Here is a 17512-nt window from a genome sequence, read left to right as displayed (position 1 = left end):
GATTCATTAATTAAAAGCTCTTTCTCTTTCAGCCTCATGAGCATTTCTTTGGACTTTTGTAGGAAAACAGAGTTCTCTATAAGATCTCTATAAATTTTATTAAAATATCTTTATGAATTAGACACAAATACTTTGAACGGTTGTGTTTTATAACATCAAGAGACATGTCCTCTGGAAAGTATAAAGGTTGCCACATAGCAAACCATTTAAAACCAGTTGTCATAATTTCCACTGAATACAAGACATTTATTTATTTGCAGTACCAGGACAATATAAACAACACCTCAGTATATCCAATTTTAATTGCATCCTTCATTAAACCAAATCTCAGAAGAATTGTGAAAACACTTCAGAAAGTCGAGTTTCCCGTGGTTGTCAGCTGGTCACGTGACAGCTTTTGTAACTTAATGGTTGTAAAAATGCTGACAGCACTGACATCTTGTGGCAAATTATTTTTCTACAGTCTGACGTTCAAATTGGGCAACAGTAACTCTCTTTCACACACACACACACACACACACACACACACACACACACACACACACACACACACACACACAATATAATAGAATAACACACATATAAACAAAGGAGGTCCTCCATTTTATATAAATGTACATGACAGCCTTTAGTTTTTTTCACATATGGTGACATATTCAGCCCAGTTACTACCCTGTAATTGGGTGTGTGTGAGTGTGTGTGTGTGTGTGTGTGTGTGTGTGTGTGTGTGTGTGTGTGTACATATACAAAAGACATTTATCATGTTCATCAACTGGTTTTTGATCGTTTACACTGAAATCAGCATTTCTACTGGTCATAAATGGAGATGTGACTACTGTGTGCAGCATTGCAGTTATTTGTCTGTGTTTTCTTTCACACATCTTCACGGAGAGAATCCAACCATCACTGGTCCCGTTTTTGCTACACACATCTGGATTAATGGCCAAATATCCAGCAAGAGCTGTGGTTATTTACCAGGTGAATCACAGTTGTGTGGTCATGCACAGACCCATACTTCCTGCTTTGTGAGTAGTTGTCCTGGACTTTTTGGTGAGGTTGCTGCGGATGTCCTGCCCAGCCAGGAAGTACAGGATGGGGTCCAGACAGCTGTTGGCACTGGCTAGCGGTCGAGTCACCTTATAGGCTACATTGATGGCCTCTAGCGTATTGCAAGTGATCTAACAAGAACAGCAAAACACATTTAATCCACCAAGCTTTTGTGTTTAGCCTGTGTTGTATTTCACATCTGTCTATTCCAGCTCTACCTGCTGCGGACTGATTTGTCGTAAGTATCTGAAAGAGTAGTAGAGACTCCGGGTGAGGTGGAAAGGGAGGAAGCAGAGCATGAACGTTGCCAGGACAATGATTATCATCTTCACTGACTTCTGTTTGGAACGGCAGGCTGACAAGGTGCATCTCTCCCCCTCGGCTCGCCCTTCGGACCTCCAGCTAAACTCCAGAAGCTTCCGCACCATGAGCCCGTTACACACCAGGACAACCATGAAGGGCAGAGCAAACATGAGGACGGATATGACCGAGCTGTATACCAGAAAGTCATCGAAAAGCTCCGGGCTGGTGGTGTCGTAGCAGGTCCTGGAAGAGTTCTTGTCCCTATCAAAGAGGAAGAAAGAATGTTTTTAAGTGAAAAGACATGACGCAGCCTAAACTGATCTAGAAGAAACTGTTTGATTTAAAAAACTTCATCTTCAAAAAAAGGGGCAAGAAAATAAGATGAAATAAATGGAAAGGACCTGATGCGTGAGAAGTAGAGGACCGGGCCCTGACACACTAACACAACCCCCCACACTGCTGCGGAGATGAACTTGGCCCTCCGAGTACTGAGCCAGTAGAGGGACCGGACCGGGTAGCAGATGCCGATGAAGCGATGCAGACTGATGCAGCACAGGAAGAGAATGGAACCTGCAACAGATAGACCTGCTATTGATGACAAGCATACATCTATGACCTTTCCATGTATTACATTTATCAGTCCCTTTATAACAGCTCAGCTCAGTAAGTGTTTTCAATATTCTCTCCATTATAATATAATGGAGAGAATATTTAGTATTATAATATATAATATAATACTAAAATATACAGTTTGAATCTGGGTGTTTAAACTGTGTAGGTCTGAGTCAAAGGGTTCCAAAAATCTTTGCTGCTATAGTCTTCTCCTTCTCCTTTTCCTCTCCTCTCCCTTCCTCTCCTCTTTCCCCTCCTCCTCTCCTCTACCTCCTCTTCACTCTACTTCTCCTCTCCTCTACCCCTCTCCTCTCCTCTCCTACCTATCCTATCTTCTACCTGTCTCCCCCCCTTCTCCTCTCTCTCTACCCAGCCGGCCATCAGCAGGAGGGTCCCCCTACATGAGCCTGGTCCTGCTCAAGGTTTCTTCCTGTTAAAGGGGAGTTTTTCCTTGCCACTGTTGCTTGTCTGGGGTCAGGCCCTGGGATTCTGGAAAGCGCCTTGAAACAATTTTGATTGTATAAGACGCTATATAAATAAAGATTGATTTAGTGTTTGATAAATACCGTATAAGTTGGCATAAAACAGAAAACGAATGATCTTGCAGAGAGGTTCAGAGAAGGGCCAGTCGTTCTCATCCGCGTAGTAATAGATGAGGAAGGGTAGTGTGAGGATGTAGAGGGTGTCACACATGGTCAGGTTGAACATGTAGATAGTGGATGGCTTCCAGGTCCTTGTGCGGAAGACGATCACATACAAGGCCGTCCCGTTCAGGGCCAAACCGAAGACAAAGACCAGGGCATAACTGACTGGGAGAAGAATGTATTTAAAGTCCTCTTGGAATTTACAGTAGAGTGGATTAATGGTGGTCAAGTTGTGGTCAGGGGTGGCCATCGTGGGTGTGAAAACACCTAATTAAGGAATGAGAAGAAATGAGAGAGGTAGAGAGAGGAGAGAGAGGGAGGGGGAGAGAGAGCTTTAGGATGTCAAACATATTGTTTGGAGACCATTTTGACTATTATATATGCTCTTTTATTCAGAAGTGCTGGTGGTGACAGTACCTTGAATTCAGTCTTTGTTCCTTTCACTAAGATGAGCAAACCCGACTTTAAAATATACAGTAATTACAGTCAGAAGCTCTGTTCCACATTCGAGTTCAATGGGTTTCTTGAGAAAAAATATTGATAACAAAACCTTAACCAGTACATTTGTACATTTCCATACATATGGATGTATTAACCCAAAACAGCAGAACTTTAAAACTCGCCGAACATTTGGAAACATCTGTGTTTCCTGCAGAAACATCTCAATCCAACACATTTCTGATCTCTTGCTGCTGGAGGGAAGACGTGAGAAGACTGATTTACTTTTACTGCTACCTTCTGCACCTGGTCTTTTTTCTTTCACAAAGTCATCAAATGATCTGTTAAGCCAACAAACTCCAGTCTCTATTTTAAGCTATAAACATTCCACTTAGGCTTAGAAAGATGAGCGCAACATGCAAATAAGCTCACCTATGCACACTTCACACGCTTGTCTTCATTGCTATTGTTTTTCTTCAAACAGCTGCTTTTACCACAACAGGAACCAGACCTGATTAGACACACACACACACACACACACACACACACACACACACACACACACACACACACACACACACACATTCTTCTGACCTGCAGTATTAGAGTCAATCTCAGGCTCCCATTTATTAGGAGCTATTGTTAAATGTAACCCAAAGACAAAGAATTAGCCGAATATAAGCAGAGGTTACTCAGTCTTACTGCCAATCTCTCAGGAAAAGAGTCTCTCTAACCTTTAGAGCTGCGGATCCTCCAGTTAATGCTGAGCAGGTTTCAGAGGTGCGTTCCTGTCAAACAAGCTGCAGCTTGTACTGTGTATGGCAACAGTTGAGCCCCAGGCTGTTGGACAGCTGGACAAGTCTTTTCTCGCTGTTCATGTGCTTTTGTGCATCAAGCCTATTTGAATTTTACAGTCTCAGGTCTAATTAGTGTTAGTCAGATTTTTTAGTTGAAAGTCAGGCAACTCTTTACACAACAAATTTATTTTAGAACCCTCCAGGGTATAATAAAGTCCCCTTCTCATTTGCAGCCAGTTCAAAATGCCGTCTTGTCTACCTGTAGGTGTTAGACGATAATATTAAAAGAGTGTTTATTTTGGTTGAAATCCATTTTTTTGCTAAAGTCTTACCTGAGTGTTGCCACACAATAAGATACTAGTGAGGAACCTCATAAAACAAAAAAATCCTGACAGAATTCTGTAAAAGTCCCTATAATCCCATTTTGACTGTCAACCATTTTCCTCCGTCAAGCTGCTGGAACGTTGTGAGTCGGTATGAGCTGTGCTGATTAGATCTCTGAAAATGGTGACAGAAAATGTGACAATTTAATGTCTTACCTGCTCCAGTAACCACAGCATTAATAATTACACAGTCCTTTAACCTTAACCATGGTGGTAGCACGTAGGAAGCCTGAAGTAAAACACTCATTTTAACTTTGAAACTTGCCCACATGATATGGAGCAATAGATCCAGCAGCTAATGTGAGCAGAAGTCATTCAGAGCAACAGTGAGCCTTTTCTTCATATCGGTTATCAAAGAATTATTTCTGAGCGTGTGCAAGCACACTGTGCACTCTGTGCATCTACAGTGTATAAGCGGTTAACCACACACACACACACACACACGCACGCACGTACGCACACGCGCGCACATACGTACGCACACACACACACACACACACACACACACACACACACACACACCATTAACATTGGAACATTATGTTGAAACTTAAACTACCAGTAAACTGATTTATTGAAAAACTTTTAGCAGTTTAAAGCCTCTCAGATCCAACAATTAGTTTTACATGCCTCAAGACATAAGTGTTTTGAGAAACACAAAACCATTCATAAACATCAGTGAAATAAAATAAATATTAGGAATAAATCCTTAATGTATTATTCTCAAGGTCAATGTTGGTTAAATGATTTGAAGTTCTAATACAACAATATCAACCAGTTCAACTAGCGCAAAATGCTGTAGCTTTAACGTTTGCGCTCTGGTTCTGATGTCCTCGTGTGTCCTCTTCTGGAAAATAGCTGTTCGAGGACCCTAATCGATTTTTCCTCGATCGATTGCGATTTTCTGTTGCTATGCGGGTCTGTGGACGCTGCATAGTATCCCTCCCTGTGGAGGCTGGAACACAGCATACATGGGGATAGAGCCGGGCAGAATACACTCACGTGTATCATTTGTGTCTTCATATTGAAGGCCGAGCGGTTGATGATCGAGGTTATTCTGGGCTGTCTCGTATTTTCCATCGGTGTCAGGGTGCAGTTCCGATATTCACCGCTTCGGGGTGGCATTGATTTGCTTGTCGAACGGTTCAGACTTCTGTCCCCTCTGCTGCTGCCACGAGACGGAAGTTAGCTTCCGATTTACAGTTAAGAGGAAAGTTAAGGCCAAATAGATCGAGCATGCTGAACCTTTTTTCAACTTTTATTGAGGTGAAAACATATTGTGTAACGCATCAACTTTGAGACATTAGATATGTAAAACGATTTTGTTTGTTATAAAGTGGTATACCTAAACAAAGACCACCACCACTACTAATACGACTAGTACTGCTACTGCTACTACTACTGCTGCTACTACTCCCGCTACTGCTACCACTAAAACAGCTACTAGTACCACTACTACTACTGCTACTTTGTTTTCCCAGTTATTGCTGTTCTTGATGTTATTAGGATCAAAGGCCAAAGATCAAGGTTTCTTTAATCTGTATGCTCCTTTGATCTCATATTTGATTAATAACAGTAAAGGGAGTGTTAGTACAGGGAGAGGTCACTTGTACAGTTACCGTGAGTAGTTTGTCGTGAGTAGTTTGGCGCCAGATATTACGACAGTGAGCTTTATTTGTTTGGAAAAAGCTGACAGTATAAAAAGCCCAATCAGAAATAGTCACGACTGTAGCAACAAAACCACAGAAACCTTCTATTAAAACCATGGCTAAAAAACAAGTGGATCTAACTGGTGTCAACCAGGACACTGATGTTTGGTTGGTAAAGGTCTGTACACTGACTCAGTCCTTAGGCAAACACCACAGGGATGATTCTCCTTTACCTAAACTGTGATGCTAACAAACTAGTTTATTTGTTTTAATGCACATTACTCAAAAGTTTTGGGCTAAGAAAAAAGCAGAAATTACGGACGGTAGCTGAGTGGAAAAATCTGTTTCTCCTGCAGGCTCCTAGTTATCTTTCAATGCAGTTGGACAAGGCAAAAGAAGGTGAAGTTGGGAACATCCAAATCTACAGGTGTGTGACACTAAAATAATGAATCCAATGCTTATGTGTTCTAGTTATACACAGAAGCTAAACTCAGGTGCTAAACATACAATCTTGTGTGAGCTGATGAAGTTCAATATATAGTCAATATTTGGTTATATTACTCATATAGGCAGCAAAAAATATATATATTCCTCAGGCTTCGTCCAAATTTATTTATTTAATTTTTTACCTCCTAGGAGAAATGAAAGAATAGAAGAGGTAAGAAGCAGATCAAGTTTAGCTCATCTCTGTCGGAGAGTCCATCCATATAAACAGTAGCAACATTTGACTGATTCCAACTCTGCAGGTGAGGTTCTGGTTAAAAAAGGACCTGGCGTTGGTCGAAGGCCAGGAAAACAAGATGGTGGCTGTGCCACGTAAGCACAGCATCACCGTGCAGCCAGCAGGAGGTCAGATGCTCGGAGTTTTCAGTGAGAATTCAGGTGATCTTCTGGTTTCATCTGCCAGGTCTCCGCTTCGAACACCTATGGCCCATGTTCATGTTGTTATTCCTAATTCTCTAATTATGGTGAAACTACACTAGTGTAGTGTTTTGTGTACAAAAAGTATAAATGGATGATCACTTTTCTTTGGCTTTGTGGACAGGTTGGATTCTAAATGGAAGTAAATTCCTATTTTTCTGACCTAAACCGCATAAATGACATTTTCACACAATTGTTGTTGCTCTGACCTCCATTTATGCAGAAATAGTCAGTGAAATGTATAGTTTGAATAATATTTCTCCTGTTCCAGATGACATAGATTATTTGGGGAAGGTTCTGGTGAGAGCAGACTGCACACCTGCATATTTTGATGAATACCTGAGGCTGAAAAGGTATAATCATACTTCTAATCATGCTGACATAAGGTGGATGATTTCAAAGCTGTTTACTACTACAAATGGGACAATAAGCAACAGAGCATTAGGCAGTTATTATTTTACAGTCCATTGTGGAGCTGTTTCATTATTGGCTGGATTATTTTTGCAATGAATTTGAATACTCATTTCTCTCCTCTGTTACAACAGGTTAGAAAAGAAAAAATCCCCCCAAAAAGCCAAAATGTTGCAGATACAAAGTCCCATCGCCAACTACAAACCTGTGTCCAAACATCCATACCATGTAAACAAAACCCTCTCCACTATTGACATTAACAGCAATATCTGAAATAGCTGAAGTGAAAATAATGGAAAGAAATTATCCTAATTCTGTCTGCTTGTATTTCTGCTGCAGCGCGAGGACAAAAGGAAAGTGGGAGCTCAGTATACCAGCATGGACAAGAAACTGGTGATGGACCTGTTATTCAGCGCTTTTGAGAAGCACCAGTATTGTAACATAAAACAACTGGTAGACATGACCAAGCAGCCTGTGGTGAGAGCGCAAGTCCCCATCAGCCCTAAGTGAGAAACAAGCCTGAACATCTTATCTCAACTTTCTCCTTTCATATCTCTCCAGGTTTATTTGAAGAGCATTTTAAGAGAGATTGGAGTGTACAATGTCACAGGAACTCACAAGTACACCTGGGAGCTCAGGCCAGAATACCGACTACGGTGGAGAGAATAAATGAGCTGAAGGGCCCTGGATAGAACCGCCACCAATCCCAATAATACAAAGACTCACATGAACCACCATCTGAAGGTCAAGGGAAGGGTCATACACACTCAAGATGAACACCGTCGCAGACACTGAATTTCTCCACTGGGCAGTTCAAAATTCAGCAAAACTAGGACGTGGAAAACTCCAAGATCAAACAGGTTCATTCAGGATGTTTAGATACTGCTGGCACCTGTTTAGATGCTACTGGCAGCTGTTTAGATGCTACTGGTAGCTTTATGGATGCTACTGGCAACTGTTTAGAGACTACAGCTTTATGGATGCAAGTGGCAGTGTTGGTACCAGACCTCACCCCTCCAGACTGGCTATACTGTACTAATCACTTTATACTTAATTCACAACCAAAACTGTGCTTCTTGTGGCAGAAAAGCTCCAAAATTTTGCACTTGCTGACTTTCCTGAAGTGGCCTCTGAAAATCTGTGCGTGTGTGGGAGATGTCTTCAAAAATATATAAATGAGTTCAGAGACAAATTTCTGCTGATGTGTGGATTTTTTTGTTTCATTTTCTTCACATTGATTAGGTTACCAATGAGGTAAATGGGTATAATAGGTTGGTGCTAAAGCTAAAATTTTTACATTATTAAGATGTTTAAAAAAAAAAAAAAAAAAATCGGTGGAGAAGTAGTCGATTGATTTCCCCTTAACGTCCCCCTTAAAAGCCGAATCGAATCGGAAGCTAACTTCATCGTCGGAATGCTGCCTGTGCTCGCCCCCTCACAACAATGTACAGCAGCCTAGAGCTCCAGTCCTGGCAGCAACCATCAGAATTGTCTTTTGATAGCTTTAGTTTTTGCTCTGCGCCAACCAGCCGTTTATCATCAGCCATGGGGGTTACCTATCGCTCCAATCTTTACTGTCTACTGTAAAGGGGATTCACTTGTATTTCTTTATTTGCTTGAAGACACAACACATTGGTCTTGACCCGGTTCGGATTTCCCTTTGGGTTTTGAAAACATCTCACAAGGGAAGCACCATTCATGTCAAGCCTCCAACATGCAGCCGCCGCCGAGGAAGGTGAGTGATTTGCAGATTCCGTTATGTTTGACGCGCAGCGGTGCGCTAACTCCACCATTAGCTCCGCTTTCTGGGCATCTTTGCGGATACAACTCGTGTTCGAGGCTAAAAACGTTAGGAATTTACTGGAGAGAGATGCGACTTGTTAGCCACCGTTAGCATCTTGCTAGCATGGTTAGTCAATAACCCACTGACTTTAATATGCGTCTGTAGCCATCACACATAGCTACTGGGTGCTAATGTAGCTTCCTGTCTGTTCCATCAGGAGGGCTAATATGACACGTTTGAGCTCCCCAACTGCATTAAATAGTCGCAAAATATGTAACTGCTGCTAACCTGTGCGAGGTTCTGTCGCAGTATCCACTTTATGTTTAAAGTGACACTAAACGCACCAGTACACAACAGGGGAATTTTGAGACGTTCTTTTCTGCTGAGAGCTGAAGGTCTTAACCAGGACCTGGACCAGGACCTGAACCGGGTCTTTCAGCTCTCTATGGTCTCATCATGTTATTAGAACACTTAGCTACATCTCGTCTGGTGCTGACTTATTAATTCTGCAGGGGTTGAGAGGAGATTCCAGCCCCCAATATAAGTCAGCAGGTGTGTGAGGAAGTTGCTATAGTGTGTGTGTGTGTGTGCGTGTGTGGGTGTGTGTGTGGGTGCGTGCGTTTGCTTGTTGCTCCAGTCACCATGCACAGCTGATGAGAAAAGTGTTATTAAACTTTTTAAAATCCTGGTTGTATCATTGGTGCCACGTGGGAGTCGGGGGTCTGTGCATCGTAATTGTTACATGTCTGGGGTTCCCTGGTGGTGCCTCCACCACAGATGAATTTGAAGCTTAATCAGCATTAAAACCTAGTTTGATTTGATGGCTATACACACACACACACACACACACACACACACACACACACACACTCACACTGTCGGCTGCTGTGGCTGAGAACAGGTGGAGCTTGAATAAGGTGGGGAAGTCCTGAGCTACAGCCTACTGCTCTTCTTTTACAGCGTTCACCATCTTCTTCTGTCACCCTCAGTCGTGCCACCCTATCTCCCTTCATTGAGGCATTTCTTCAACATCGTGTCCATATCCTGTGATTTCAGTGATAAAAGGTGAAATCAAGTGAAGCCATGTAGCCCTGATGATGTAATGAAAAATTCCCTCATTATCTTCAAAGATGTTGGGACTTGATAAGACTCTTGCTGTGTGTGTGTGTGTGTGTGTGTGTGTGGGGGGGGGGGGGGCGCATGCTGCGGTGTTGATTGTTTTGTCTGGAACAGTCATGTAACAGCTCACTTTGAGCCTTGCAGAGAGAGTTGTGCCAGAAGAACCCAGTGGCCACACTGACGGGTTCCCAGTGAAGTTCTGTTTTTGTGGGAATCCTAAGTGACTGCAGTGCTGGAAATACCAGTAAATACAAACGTGTGGGAGGTAAAACAGTTAGTATTTCCTCAGAATACAGATGGAAGTTTCCTCTAATGTTGTTTAGGGGGTTCCCAAACTGTTCCCTTCCCTTCCTACTGTTCCCTTCCAATGTTTAGCAGCATTCTAATCCACCCAGGAACATCCGGTGTGGATTCCAACAGCTTTCACATCTTCAATATCATGAGCCACAATTTAATTTTGATTTGGGTTTTTTTATAAATGATCCATCACAACAAAGTATTACATTAACAAACATCTGTTAGGGTTAGACATTGGGGTTAGGGGTTATGGTTAGGGGTCAGATGTTAGGGTCAATGTTAGAGGTTAGATGTTGGGTTTAGATGTTATGCTTAGGGGTCAGATGTTAGGGGTTAGACGTTGGGTTTAGATGTTATGGTTAGGGGTCGGATGTTAGGGGTTAGATGTTGGGGTTAGACATTAAGGTTAGGTGTTAGGGTCAATGTTAGGGGTTAGACGTTAAGGTTAGGGGTTATGCTTAGGTGTCAGGGTCAATGTTAGGGGTTAGATGTTGGGGTCAATGTTAGGGGTTAGATGTTAGGGGTCAGATGTTAGGGGTTAGATATTAATGTTGGGGTTTATTGTTAGGTGTTAGGGGTCAGATGTTGGGGTCAATGTTAGGGGTCAGATGTTAGGGGTTAGACGTTAATGTTAGGGATTATAGTTAGGTGTTAGGGGTTAGACATTAAGGTTAGGGGTTATGGTTAGGTGTCAGGGTCAATGTTAGGGGATAATGTTAGGGGTTAGATGTTAGGGGTTAGATGTTAGGGTCAATGTTAGGGGTAGATGTTAGGGGTCAGATGTTAGGGGTCAGATGTTAGGGGTTAGAGGTTATGGTTAGAGGTTATGGTTAGGTGTTAAGGTCAATGTTAGGGGTCAGATGTTAGGGGTTAGATGCTGGGGTCAATGTTAGGGTTTAGATGTTGGAGTTAGATGTTAAGGTTAGGGGTTATGGTTAGGTGTTAGGGTCAATGCTGGGATTTAGATGTTAGGGGTTAGGGTTCCCCATGGTCGAGGGACGTGTTCCTTCAACTCGGCTTCAGAACAAATTTCATGTTGCTTCCTTCCATCAGAGTGTGTATTTGTGCTCCTTTCAGGGGGTCTTGTGCACTGAAGTCACAGCACAGTCCTCTGAAACAGATAATTGAATCTGTGTTCTCCAAAGTAACTCGGTGAAATAAAAAAAGTCCCATTAGGGGCCGTTTTGAAAGATTTCAAAGCTTTCAGTTTGTCAGCATTTCTTTTGTTTTTCTTGGATATATTTCATTTATTTAAATGTGACCAGTTAGGATCAGGGATATTTGAATGCCCAGTGAAGACTTTTAAAGTCGGAGCTGTGCTGTAGTTGGCCTTCACAGCACACGTGCACAGCAGATGTTCACAGAAAGACAAATCCTGTACTGGTCCTGTCTTCTTCCTTCCCTACAGGTCAAAGTGACGCAGGAACTCAAAAACACTCACACGGAGCAGATGACCCGACTGCACTTTAAACACCAGACTGAATGTGACTTGCTGGAAGACATGCGGTATGAAGACACCCACCCATCCACGGTCCTCATCCACGGTCCTCATCCACGGTTCTCATCCACCGCGGAATGATTTGACCTCTAAACTTGAGCTGTGCTGTATAAAAGGTTGTTAGCAGGAGGGGGTCAAAGGAAAGGAACTTCCTGCTGCCTGCTTCCCCTTTCATCCTTTCTTCTGTGGTTTCACTACTTTCTGTCTCTTGTTTCTCATTTCATCCTCTGTCTGTGGCCATCTTCACATCACTGCTCTTGTGTTTCTTGTTCATTTGGACTATGCTCCGTTTACTCAGGGCATGTGTGAGTACGGCAGATTTCCCTTTTGGCTTTGGCAGTTGTAGGAAATCCAGATTCCTCCACAGCTTCTTATTCTCTGTGTTGCCTGAAGACTGATTATTAATTACAGCGCCTCTGTAACGCTCGGCCAGGCTCTATCTTTCCCACTATTTTTCATCCTCACACATTATCTACCGTACCTTCTTTTTTAGTCGTCCCTCTCGATCCTTCCCTCTCCCAGACTAGCTACTAGAGAGGCGAAGGCACAAGCTAGTGGCTACTTTGTGACAATCATTTGTGTTTTAACATTACTTCATATTTCAGCTCCTCAGTCTCTTCCTCTCTCCATCCTGTTGGTTAAACTAGAGAAGAATTTTAATGGCTTTGACACCTTTATTAGGACTCACTGCAAATGTGTCCTTGACTCAGGAGTGTTGTGTTGAGGATGTAATGCAATGGTGGTAGCAACATCCTAATCCACCCAGGAACATCCAGTGTGAATTCCAACAGCTGTCACATATTCAATATCATGAGCCACAGTTTAGCTGAAATTTAACAAATGATACAACAGAAAATGTCACATTAACAAACATCTGTCACAAAAAATCGAGTGGCAAAAAATCTCATCTTGGCTTTTGACTTTTGCTTGTGTCACTGTGTGAAGCCTAAAGAAGCTGTTAACTCAAATTTGCTCCGTAGTTATTGGGGGCCACCATGACACTAAAGATCAACAGAGATGGCCTGTTTTGCTGACTGTTGTTGTACAGCACATCTGTCTGAGGTGCTTATCAGTGTATAATAAAGGAGACATGGAAGGAAAGATCATTGATGTTTTTACTTCCCTGTGGATGACACAAGAGGAGAATGAGGAGGAAACTGGTCATTGATTGATGCCTCAGAGTGAACTTGGTCTCCTCAATCCAGCTAATCTCCCTCCCCCATTTCTGCTTAAGCAACCACAAACAAATACACTTGCACATTAGTAATTCCTTTTGTAAAACAACCCCAATGAAGTTGTAATTTTCTGCTTAATATGAACTTCAGGTGTGATAAGGTGGGCCTGTAGGTGACAGACTGGTTGGTGCTGAAGGTTCTACATCAGAACACTTGTTCTTCCTCTTTGGTCAGAAGAACATAAGTCCAAGTTTGTGGAATAACAAAAACACTTTATTTTTAATAGCACTGACCAGCAGAATCCAGATCTGTGGAAATGAAGATGACAACAATAGGAAAAAATGACCACAATAAAACCAGCAACAATATTAATAACAATAATGGAGCTATGATGGTGATGATTATTATTATTGTTGTTGTTATTGTGGTCAATTGGCTCCCTAACAAGAATCCTGAAACATAAAGTGTTAAATAATTCAGCGTTACATTGTGATCACTACTGGGAGCTCTGGGACTAATTTAAAGTGGGAAGACACTAAGGCAACTTGCAGCTGGATTTAGAGCATGATTTGGCAAAGGCTGGGTCGAGTGGTGCTGGGACACAGCTGGTTGTTGATTATTGATCTTTAACTTGATTTGGGAGGAACAGCAATGGGTAAAACTTGTGGATCACTTTAGCTCCATAATCTAAGGATAGCTGTCGGTTAAGGCTTTGAACTGAAAGGTCCAGTTTAATTTGAAGTCACATGACATGATTGCAACATTAGCATGATTTTAAAGGTAATTCCAGTCTTTCAGTTCTTCCCCACGGCAACGTTTTCATGTTCATGAAACAACTCTCAGCTACACACCCTTGTTTTCACATGTAGTAAAACCCACAGAATGGCTGCATTCAGAGCTTCTGGCCAGTTACAGTATAAATAATGGTAAACAGATAAGGATGAATGACAAACATGTTTAGGATGTGTTTTTTCTTGTGTGGATCAGTCTTGAATATATCTGACTTTCTTTATGTTTCTGTAGGAGCTACAGTATGAAGAAGGGACAACTAGAGCGGGACTATGCACAGGTGAGATTGGGTGAATTGAGTACAGCCCTTGTAAGACTCTTCAAATGCATACTGCATGCTTTGCTGAGCATCACTGCAGGCTGCCATGTGTGCAGATCTGGGAACCGACACCTCCAAAACACATCAGCACATTGTCTTTTGTGTGCATTACCAATGGACCGACCAAGTGACGTTCCCCTTTTGTTGTTTTTCTGTACACCTTTTCTACACTGGGAATCTGCTTCCAACCATTTAAAAAGTCATCAAGTCAGTAACTAGTGGAATAACCGGTCTACATGTCTAGTACTACGTAGCTGCTGTGTGATATTGTGCATGTGTGTTCAGGACACGTGCATGAAGTGGCTGGCTATAATTCAAGCATAAAGTTGTCCTGGGGTTGTAGCTATTTAATCAGTCTAGTTGCACACTGGGCTTTCATGGGATAATCTTTGATTAGTCTGTAAGTGGTAGCATGATATAGCTGTTGTTTAGAATGACAGTGTCAAACTCTAGGAGCTGGGCTGGAGGGTTAAGGTGAACTGTTTTTTGGTGAAGGTCTGTGGAAAATGTTAGGAACCGCCATAGATCTGCTGGTAACCAGTCCTGTGCTTGATTGGGTTCGTCCTGAAATTGGGAGCGCCTGAAGGAGAAATTAATGGGGGTGTGGGGGTTTGCGCTGGAAGGGTGGGGACTTTGCTATTTTATTATCTCTCTGGTGGGGAGCTTTTTTGAGCTGCTGAGAGATACCAGCTACATATAGTTGGGGCTTTCTTTTAGCCCTCCCCTTAGTTACCTGCCTGTATAGCAGAGTTTAAACTGCTGACTTAGTTCCTTGTGCTTAAGGTTAGGGGATGAGGCCTGACTGTTAGCAACTGTCTGGAACTTGGACTACCCAACCTTTTAGGAAAGGGGATTTTATTGTTCTGCTGGAGGACTTGATGCCTATTTGGGAAATGACCCTGTCACTTGGAGGCCTGTGATTGTGCCAATTGTCATGGTCCACAACATCAAGTTCAAGTACGAGGAGGTCCATAAGTACGCTTGGCACAAGGACTTATATGGCACAGGGAGTTCTAAATGTGTAACTGTATCCGCTGATTTATTGTGATGTAGAAACTGGGCTCTGGAGAAGGGCTGAGCTGTCAACTCACCAGTGGGTAGTGAGCTGGCTCAGATGGCACTGGAGACAGTTTTAGCAGCAGGCACAAGTTCGCAGCCAACAAAGGTTTTACAGAACAATTCAAGCTTTAGGAGCTCTGGAGGCAGCTTAGTGTACATAGTATTGCTTGTTAGAACTTTTTAATGGTCAACTTATCAGCATGGGTCAGGCCAAGCTGCAGGGAAATCAAGTGCTTCAATACAAGAAGCCAAACAAGCTTGGACATGAGAGCCTCGGCACCTAATGGAATGAATTTGTTTTGCTGTGACTGGCAGTAATAGCCGTACTAGCCATCTGATCATTAATTTGTCCTACTATAAGATACTTGCAAAAATGCAGTTTTTAGGCTAAATCACTTACAGGAGAGTCACTTGTGGTTTTAGTGTCCACATCATACACAACTAATGAAAGTGTTCAAAGAAGAGGCACAACAAAAGTGCCGGTTCAGAATTGTTGACCTGAATGATGACTGAACAGTTTACTATGATTGATATCTGGTTTAAAGACCTTTGATCTCTCCCTTTTCCCTATTGGTCTCACTACAGTTCTATTCTCAGTTTCATTATTATCAAACTGACTGACTTCACCTCACGTATAATGGTTGCCTAGCAACAACACTCCCTTGCTCAGGTTGGATAATGGATTCCCTCCTAATTGTAGGTGGGTGGATCTGTGTTAATTTGTGAAATTATCATTGCAGTAATAATTGGGAGATGAAAGGTGGAAATCTGATTAATTGTGTTCTGTTTAAGCCTATTTCCCTTTTATTCCTGCCTTTTTTGCAATACACATGTAGTCAAACCCTCAATTAAGATAAGAAAAAGGAGAAAGTCTGCAGAGGACAGGAGCCAGAAAGCCCCTTCTCCATGCAGGGGGATTCTTTCTGCATGTTTATTACTTGTCAGCATATTTCCCCTTCACTATCAACATTACTGGAATAGTTGGAGACTGGGGTCACACTCAACTGCACTACCCAAAAAGGCCAGGCCATGAGATCTGCGCGTGATTGCCTTTTTGTGCTCTCTCAGTGCACTCACAGTCAACCTTTACATTAGTGATGGGTTTTGTGGTGCACTCCTATCATAAAACACACACAGACACATCTACCAAGATGCTCTATGGGAGTGCAGACAGGATGAGGTGGGAGGAGAAATCAAGTATATTGATTTAAGAGAAAGAAAGGCGGTAGAAAAAGCTATAAAGAAATCAGAAGAAGAGAGGAGTCAGTCATATCTGGTCCAGTGGATAGAAGACATAGTTGGAAGGATGCACAACTAAGCAAACAACTAAGGATGCAACTAAGCAAACACTGAAAAATGCCAGCTTTTAACAGATTATGACTGAAATGTAACTAAGTCATTTTGTAAGATACAAGCAATTTGTAAGATACAAACAGTTGACCAGCCACATTGTTCTGCTTCTTAACCTTTTTACTCCTTGGACTTTGTCTTTTCTAATTTGCAAGCACTGCTTTAAGGATATCCTGCTGCCTGGGTACCGGTACCCTGTTTGTCACCTCAGTTACAAAAACAGGATGGGTGTGTGTACATGTCTGCACATTGTAAAGCCATTCCATCTTACCCAGACCACAAAGGAAGGGAAACCGAGTTGCCATGGCAACACACTGTTAAGGTGGCTCCCAGGTGATAACAGCTGAAATGGGAATAGAGAGATGACAGGTTCTATAAAAAGGAGGAGAAAGTATAGAGACAGTAAGAGATGAATCAGTCACAAAAATGTAGTTTATGGATTTCCTTCCAGTCAGGAAGAAAAATAATTGTGATCCATTTAAATAATTGTTAATTCATTTGTGCACAAATAACATTGTTAAAGCTGTGTATTCTTGTACTCGTAAATATCACAGTATGGGGTTGTTAGAAAGGAGATATGTCTCATTATTGACTGTCTTATTATTTTATACGAAATTGTGAGGAATGTTTATTACAGTCTGTATACATATACTGTATGTAAAATAGCCTTGTCAAAAGAAATCACACTTTTATTTCCTCCTCAAGGAAATTTGGATGTAGTGACTCAGATTTTGCCAAAGTTTCCAAAAGCATTAAATGGAGCTGTCAGACACTGACCTCACCCCACCCCCGAGAGTCGCTCACACGCACACACCTGCCTTCACACACAGCTATAGCCCTTGTTTATACAGCAGGGAGGCAGTTAAATCCCAGCTATTGCCATCTTGATGCGTCTTTTACCAGTCTTCCTTCACACAC

General features: G+C 42.1%; 3 protein-coding genes across 14 annotated transcripts in view; 2 read left to right on the top strand and 1 right to left on the bottom strand.

Moving 5' to 3' along the window:
• Positions 1-128: 128 nt before the first annotated feature.
• On the bottom strand, positions 129-5241 carry LOC130535012 (P2Y purinoceptor 2-like). Of its 7 annotated transcripts, none has more exons than XM_057049789.1 (7): positions 5227-5241; positions 4174-4339; positions 3779-4100; positions 2529-2873; positions 1752-1920; positions 1266-1611; positions 129-1178 (listed from the first exon to the last, which is right to left on the bottom strand). In XM_057049789.1, the coding sequence occupies exons 4-7, from the start codon at positions 2854-2856 to the stop codon at positions 984-986; spliced, it is 1038 nt and encodes a 345-aa protein (XP_056905769.1). In that variant the 5' UTR covers positions 2857-2873; positions 3779-4100; positions 4174-4339; positions 5227-5241; the 3' UTR covers positions 129-983. The 7 variants fall into 7 exon arrangements, with proteins under 7 accessions (XP_056905769.1, XP_056905771.1, XP_056905765.1 ...); XM_057049791.1 differs by lacking the exon at positions 5227-5241 and having other exon boundaries at positions 1266-1293; positions 1384-1611; positions 4174-4606; XM_057049785.1 differs by lacking the exon at positions 5227-5241 and adding an exon at positions 3477-3555 and having other exon boundaries at positions 4174-4598.
• Positions 5242-5386: 145 nt separating this feature from the next.
• LOC130535014 (general transcription factor IIF subunit 2-like) lies at positions 5387-8397 on the top strand. The gene is made up of 8 exons (XM_057049798.1): positions 5387-5490; positions 6230-6300; positions 6510-6531; positions 6620-6755; positions 7066-7147; positions 7340-7433; positions 7545-7682; positions 7767-8397. Exons 1-8 carry the CDS (start codon positions 5461-5463, stop codon positions 7872-7874), a joined length of 681 nt encoding a protein of 226 aa, XP_056905778.1. The 5' UTR covers positions 5387-5460; the 3' UTR covers positions 7875-8397.
• A 212-nt stretch (positions 8398-8609) lies between these two features.
• Positions 8610-17512, top strand: part of LOC130535602 (F-BAR and double SH3 domains protein 2-like) — a 27968-nt gene continuing 19065 nt past the window's right edge. The window contains exons 1-4 of one of the 6 annotated variants that reach the window (XM_057050745.1): positions 8612-8940; positions 9949-10053; positions 11813-11910; positions 14101-14146. In XM_057050745.1, coding sequence (XP_056906725.1) covers positions 11855-11910; positions 14101-14146 — 102 coding nt within the window. In that variant the 5' untranslated portion in view covers positions 8612-8940; positions 9949-10053; positions 11813-11854. Of the gene's footprint in view, positions 8941-9948; positions 10054-11812; positions 11911-14100; positions 14147-17512 lie in introns of all 6 variants that reach the window. The other 5 variants (XM_057050744.1, XM_057050748.1, XM_057050743.1 and 2 more) reach the window with 5 other exon arrangements.

This window comes from Takifugu flavidus, chromosome 12 (genome assembly GCF_003711565.1).
Source record: "Takifugu flavidus isolate HTHZ2018 chromosome 12, ASM371156v2, whole genome shotgun sequence".
Lineage (NCBI taxonomy): Eukaryota > Metazoa > Chordata > Actinopteri > Tetraodontiformes > Tetraodontidae > Takifugu > Takifugu flavidus.
Note: the sequence above shows the minus strand (reverse complement) of the source record. Positions and strands in the feature narration are given on the sequence as shown.

Excerpts from the sequence above, each read along its gene's own strand:
- LOC130535012 (XM_057049789.1), bottom strand. The coding sequence starts at position 2,856 with ATGGCCACCCCTGACCACAACTTGACCACCATTAATCCACTCTACTGT. Across the intron at positions 1,612-1,751 it reads CTCTACTTCTCACGCATCAG|GGACAAGAACTCTTCCAGGA; the intron begins GTCCTTTCCATT and ends CCTCTTTGATAG. Across the intron at positions 1,179-1,265 it reads GACAAATCAGTCCGCAGCAG|ATCACTTGCAATACGCTAGA; the intron begins GTAGAGCTGGAA and ends TGTTCTTGTTAG.
- LOC130535014 (XM_057049798.1), top strand. The coding sequence starts at position 5,461 with ATGCTGAACCTTTTTTCAACTTTTATTGAG. Across the intron at positions 6,756-7,065 it reads AGTTTTCAGTGAGAATTCAG|ATGACATAGATTATTTGGGG; the intron begins GTGATCTTCTGG and ends CTCCTGTTCCAG. Across the intron at positions 7,683-7,766 it reads ACATGACCAAGCAGCCTGTG|GTTTATTTGAAGAGCATTTT; the intron begins GTGAGAGCGCAA and ends ATATCTCTCCAG.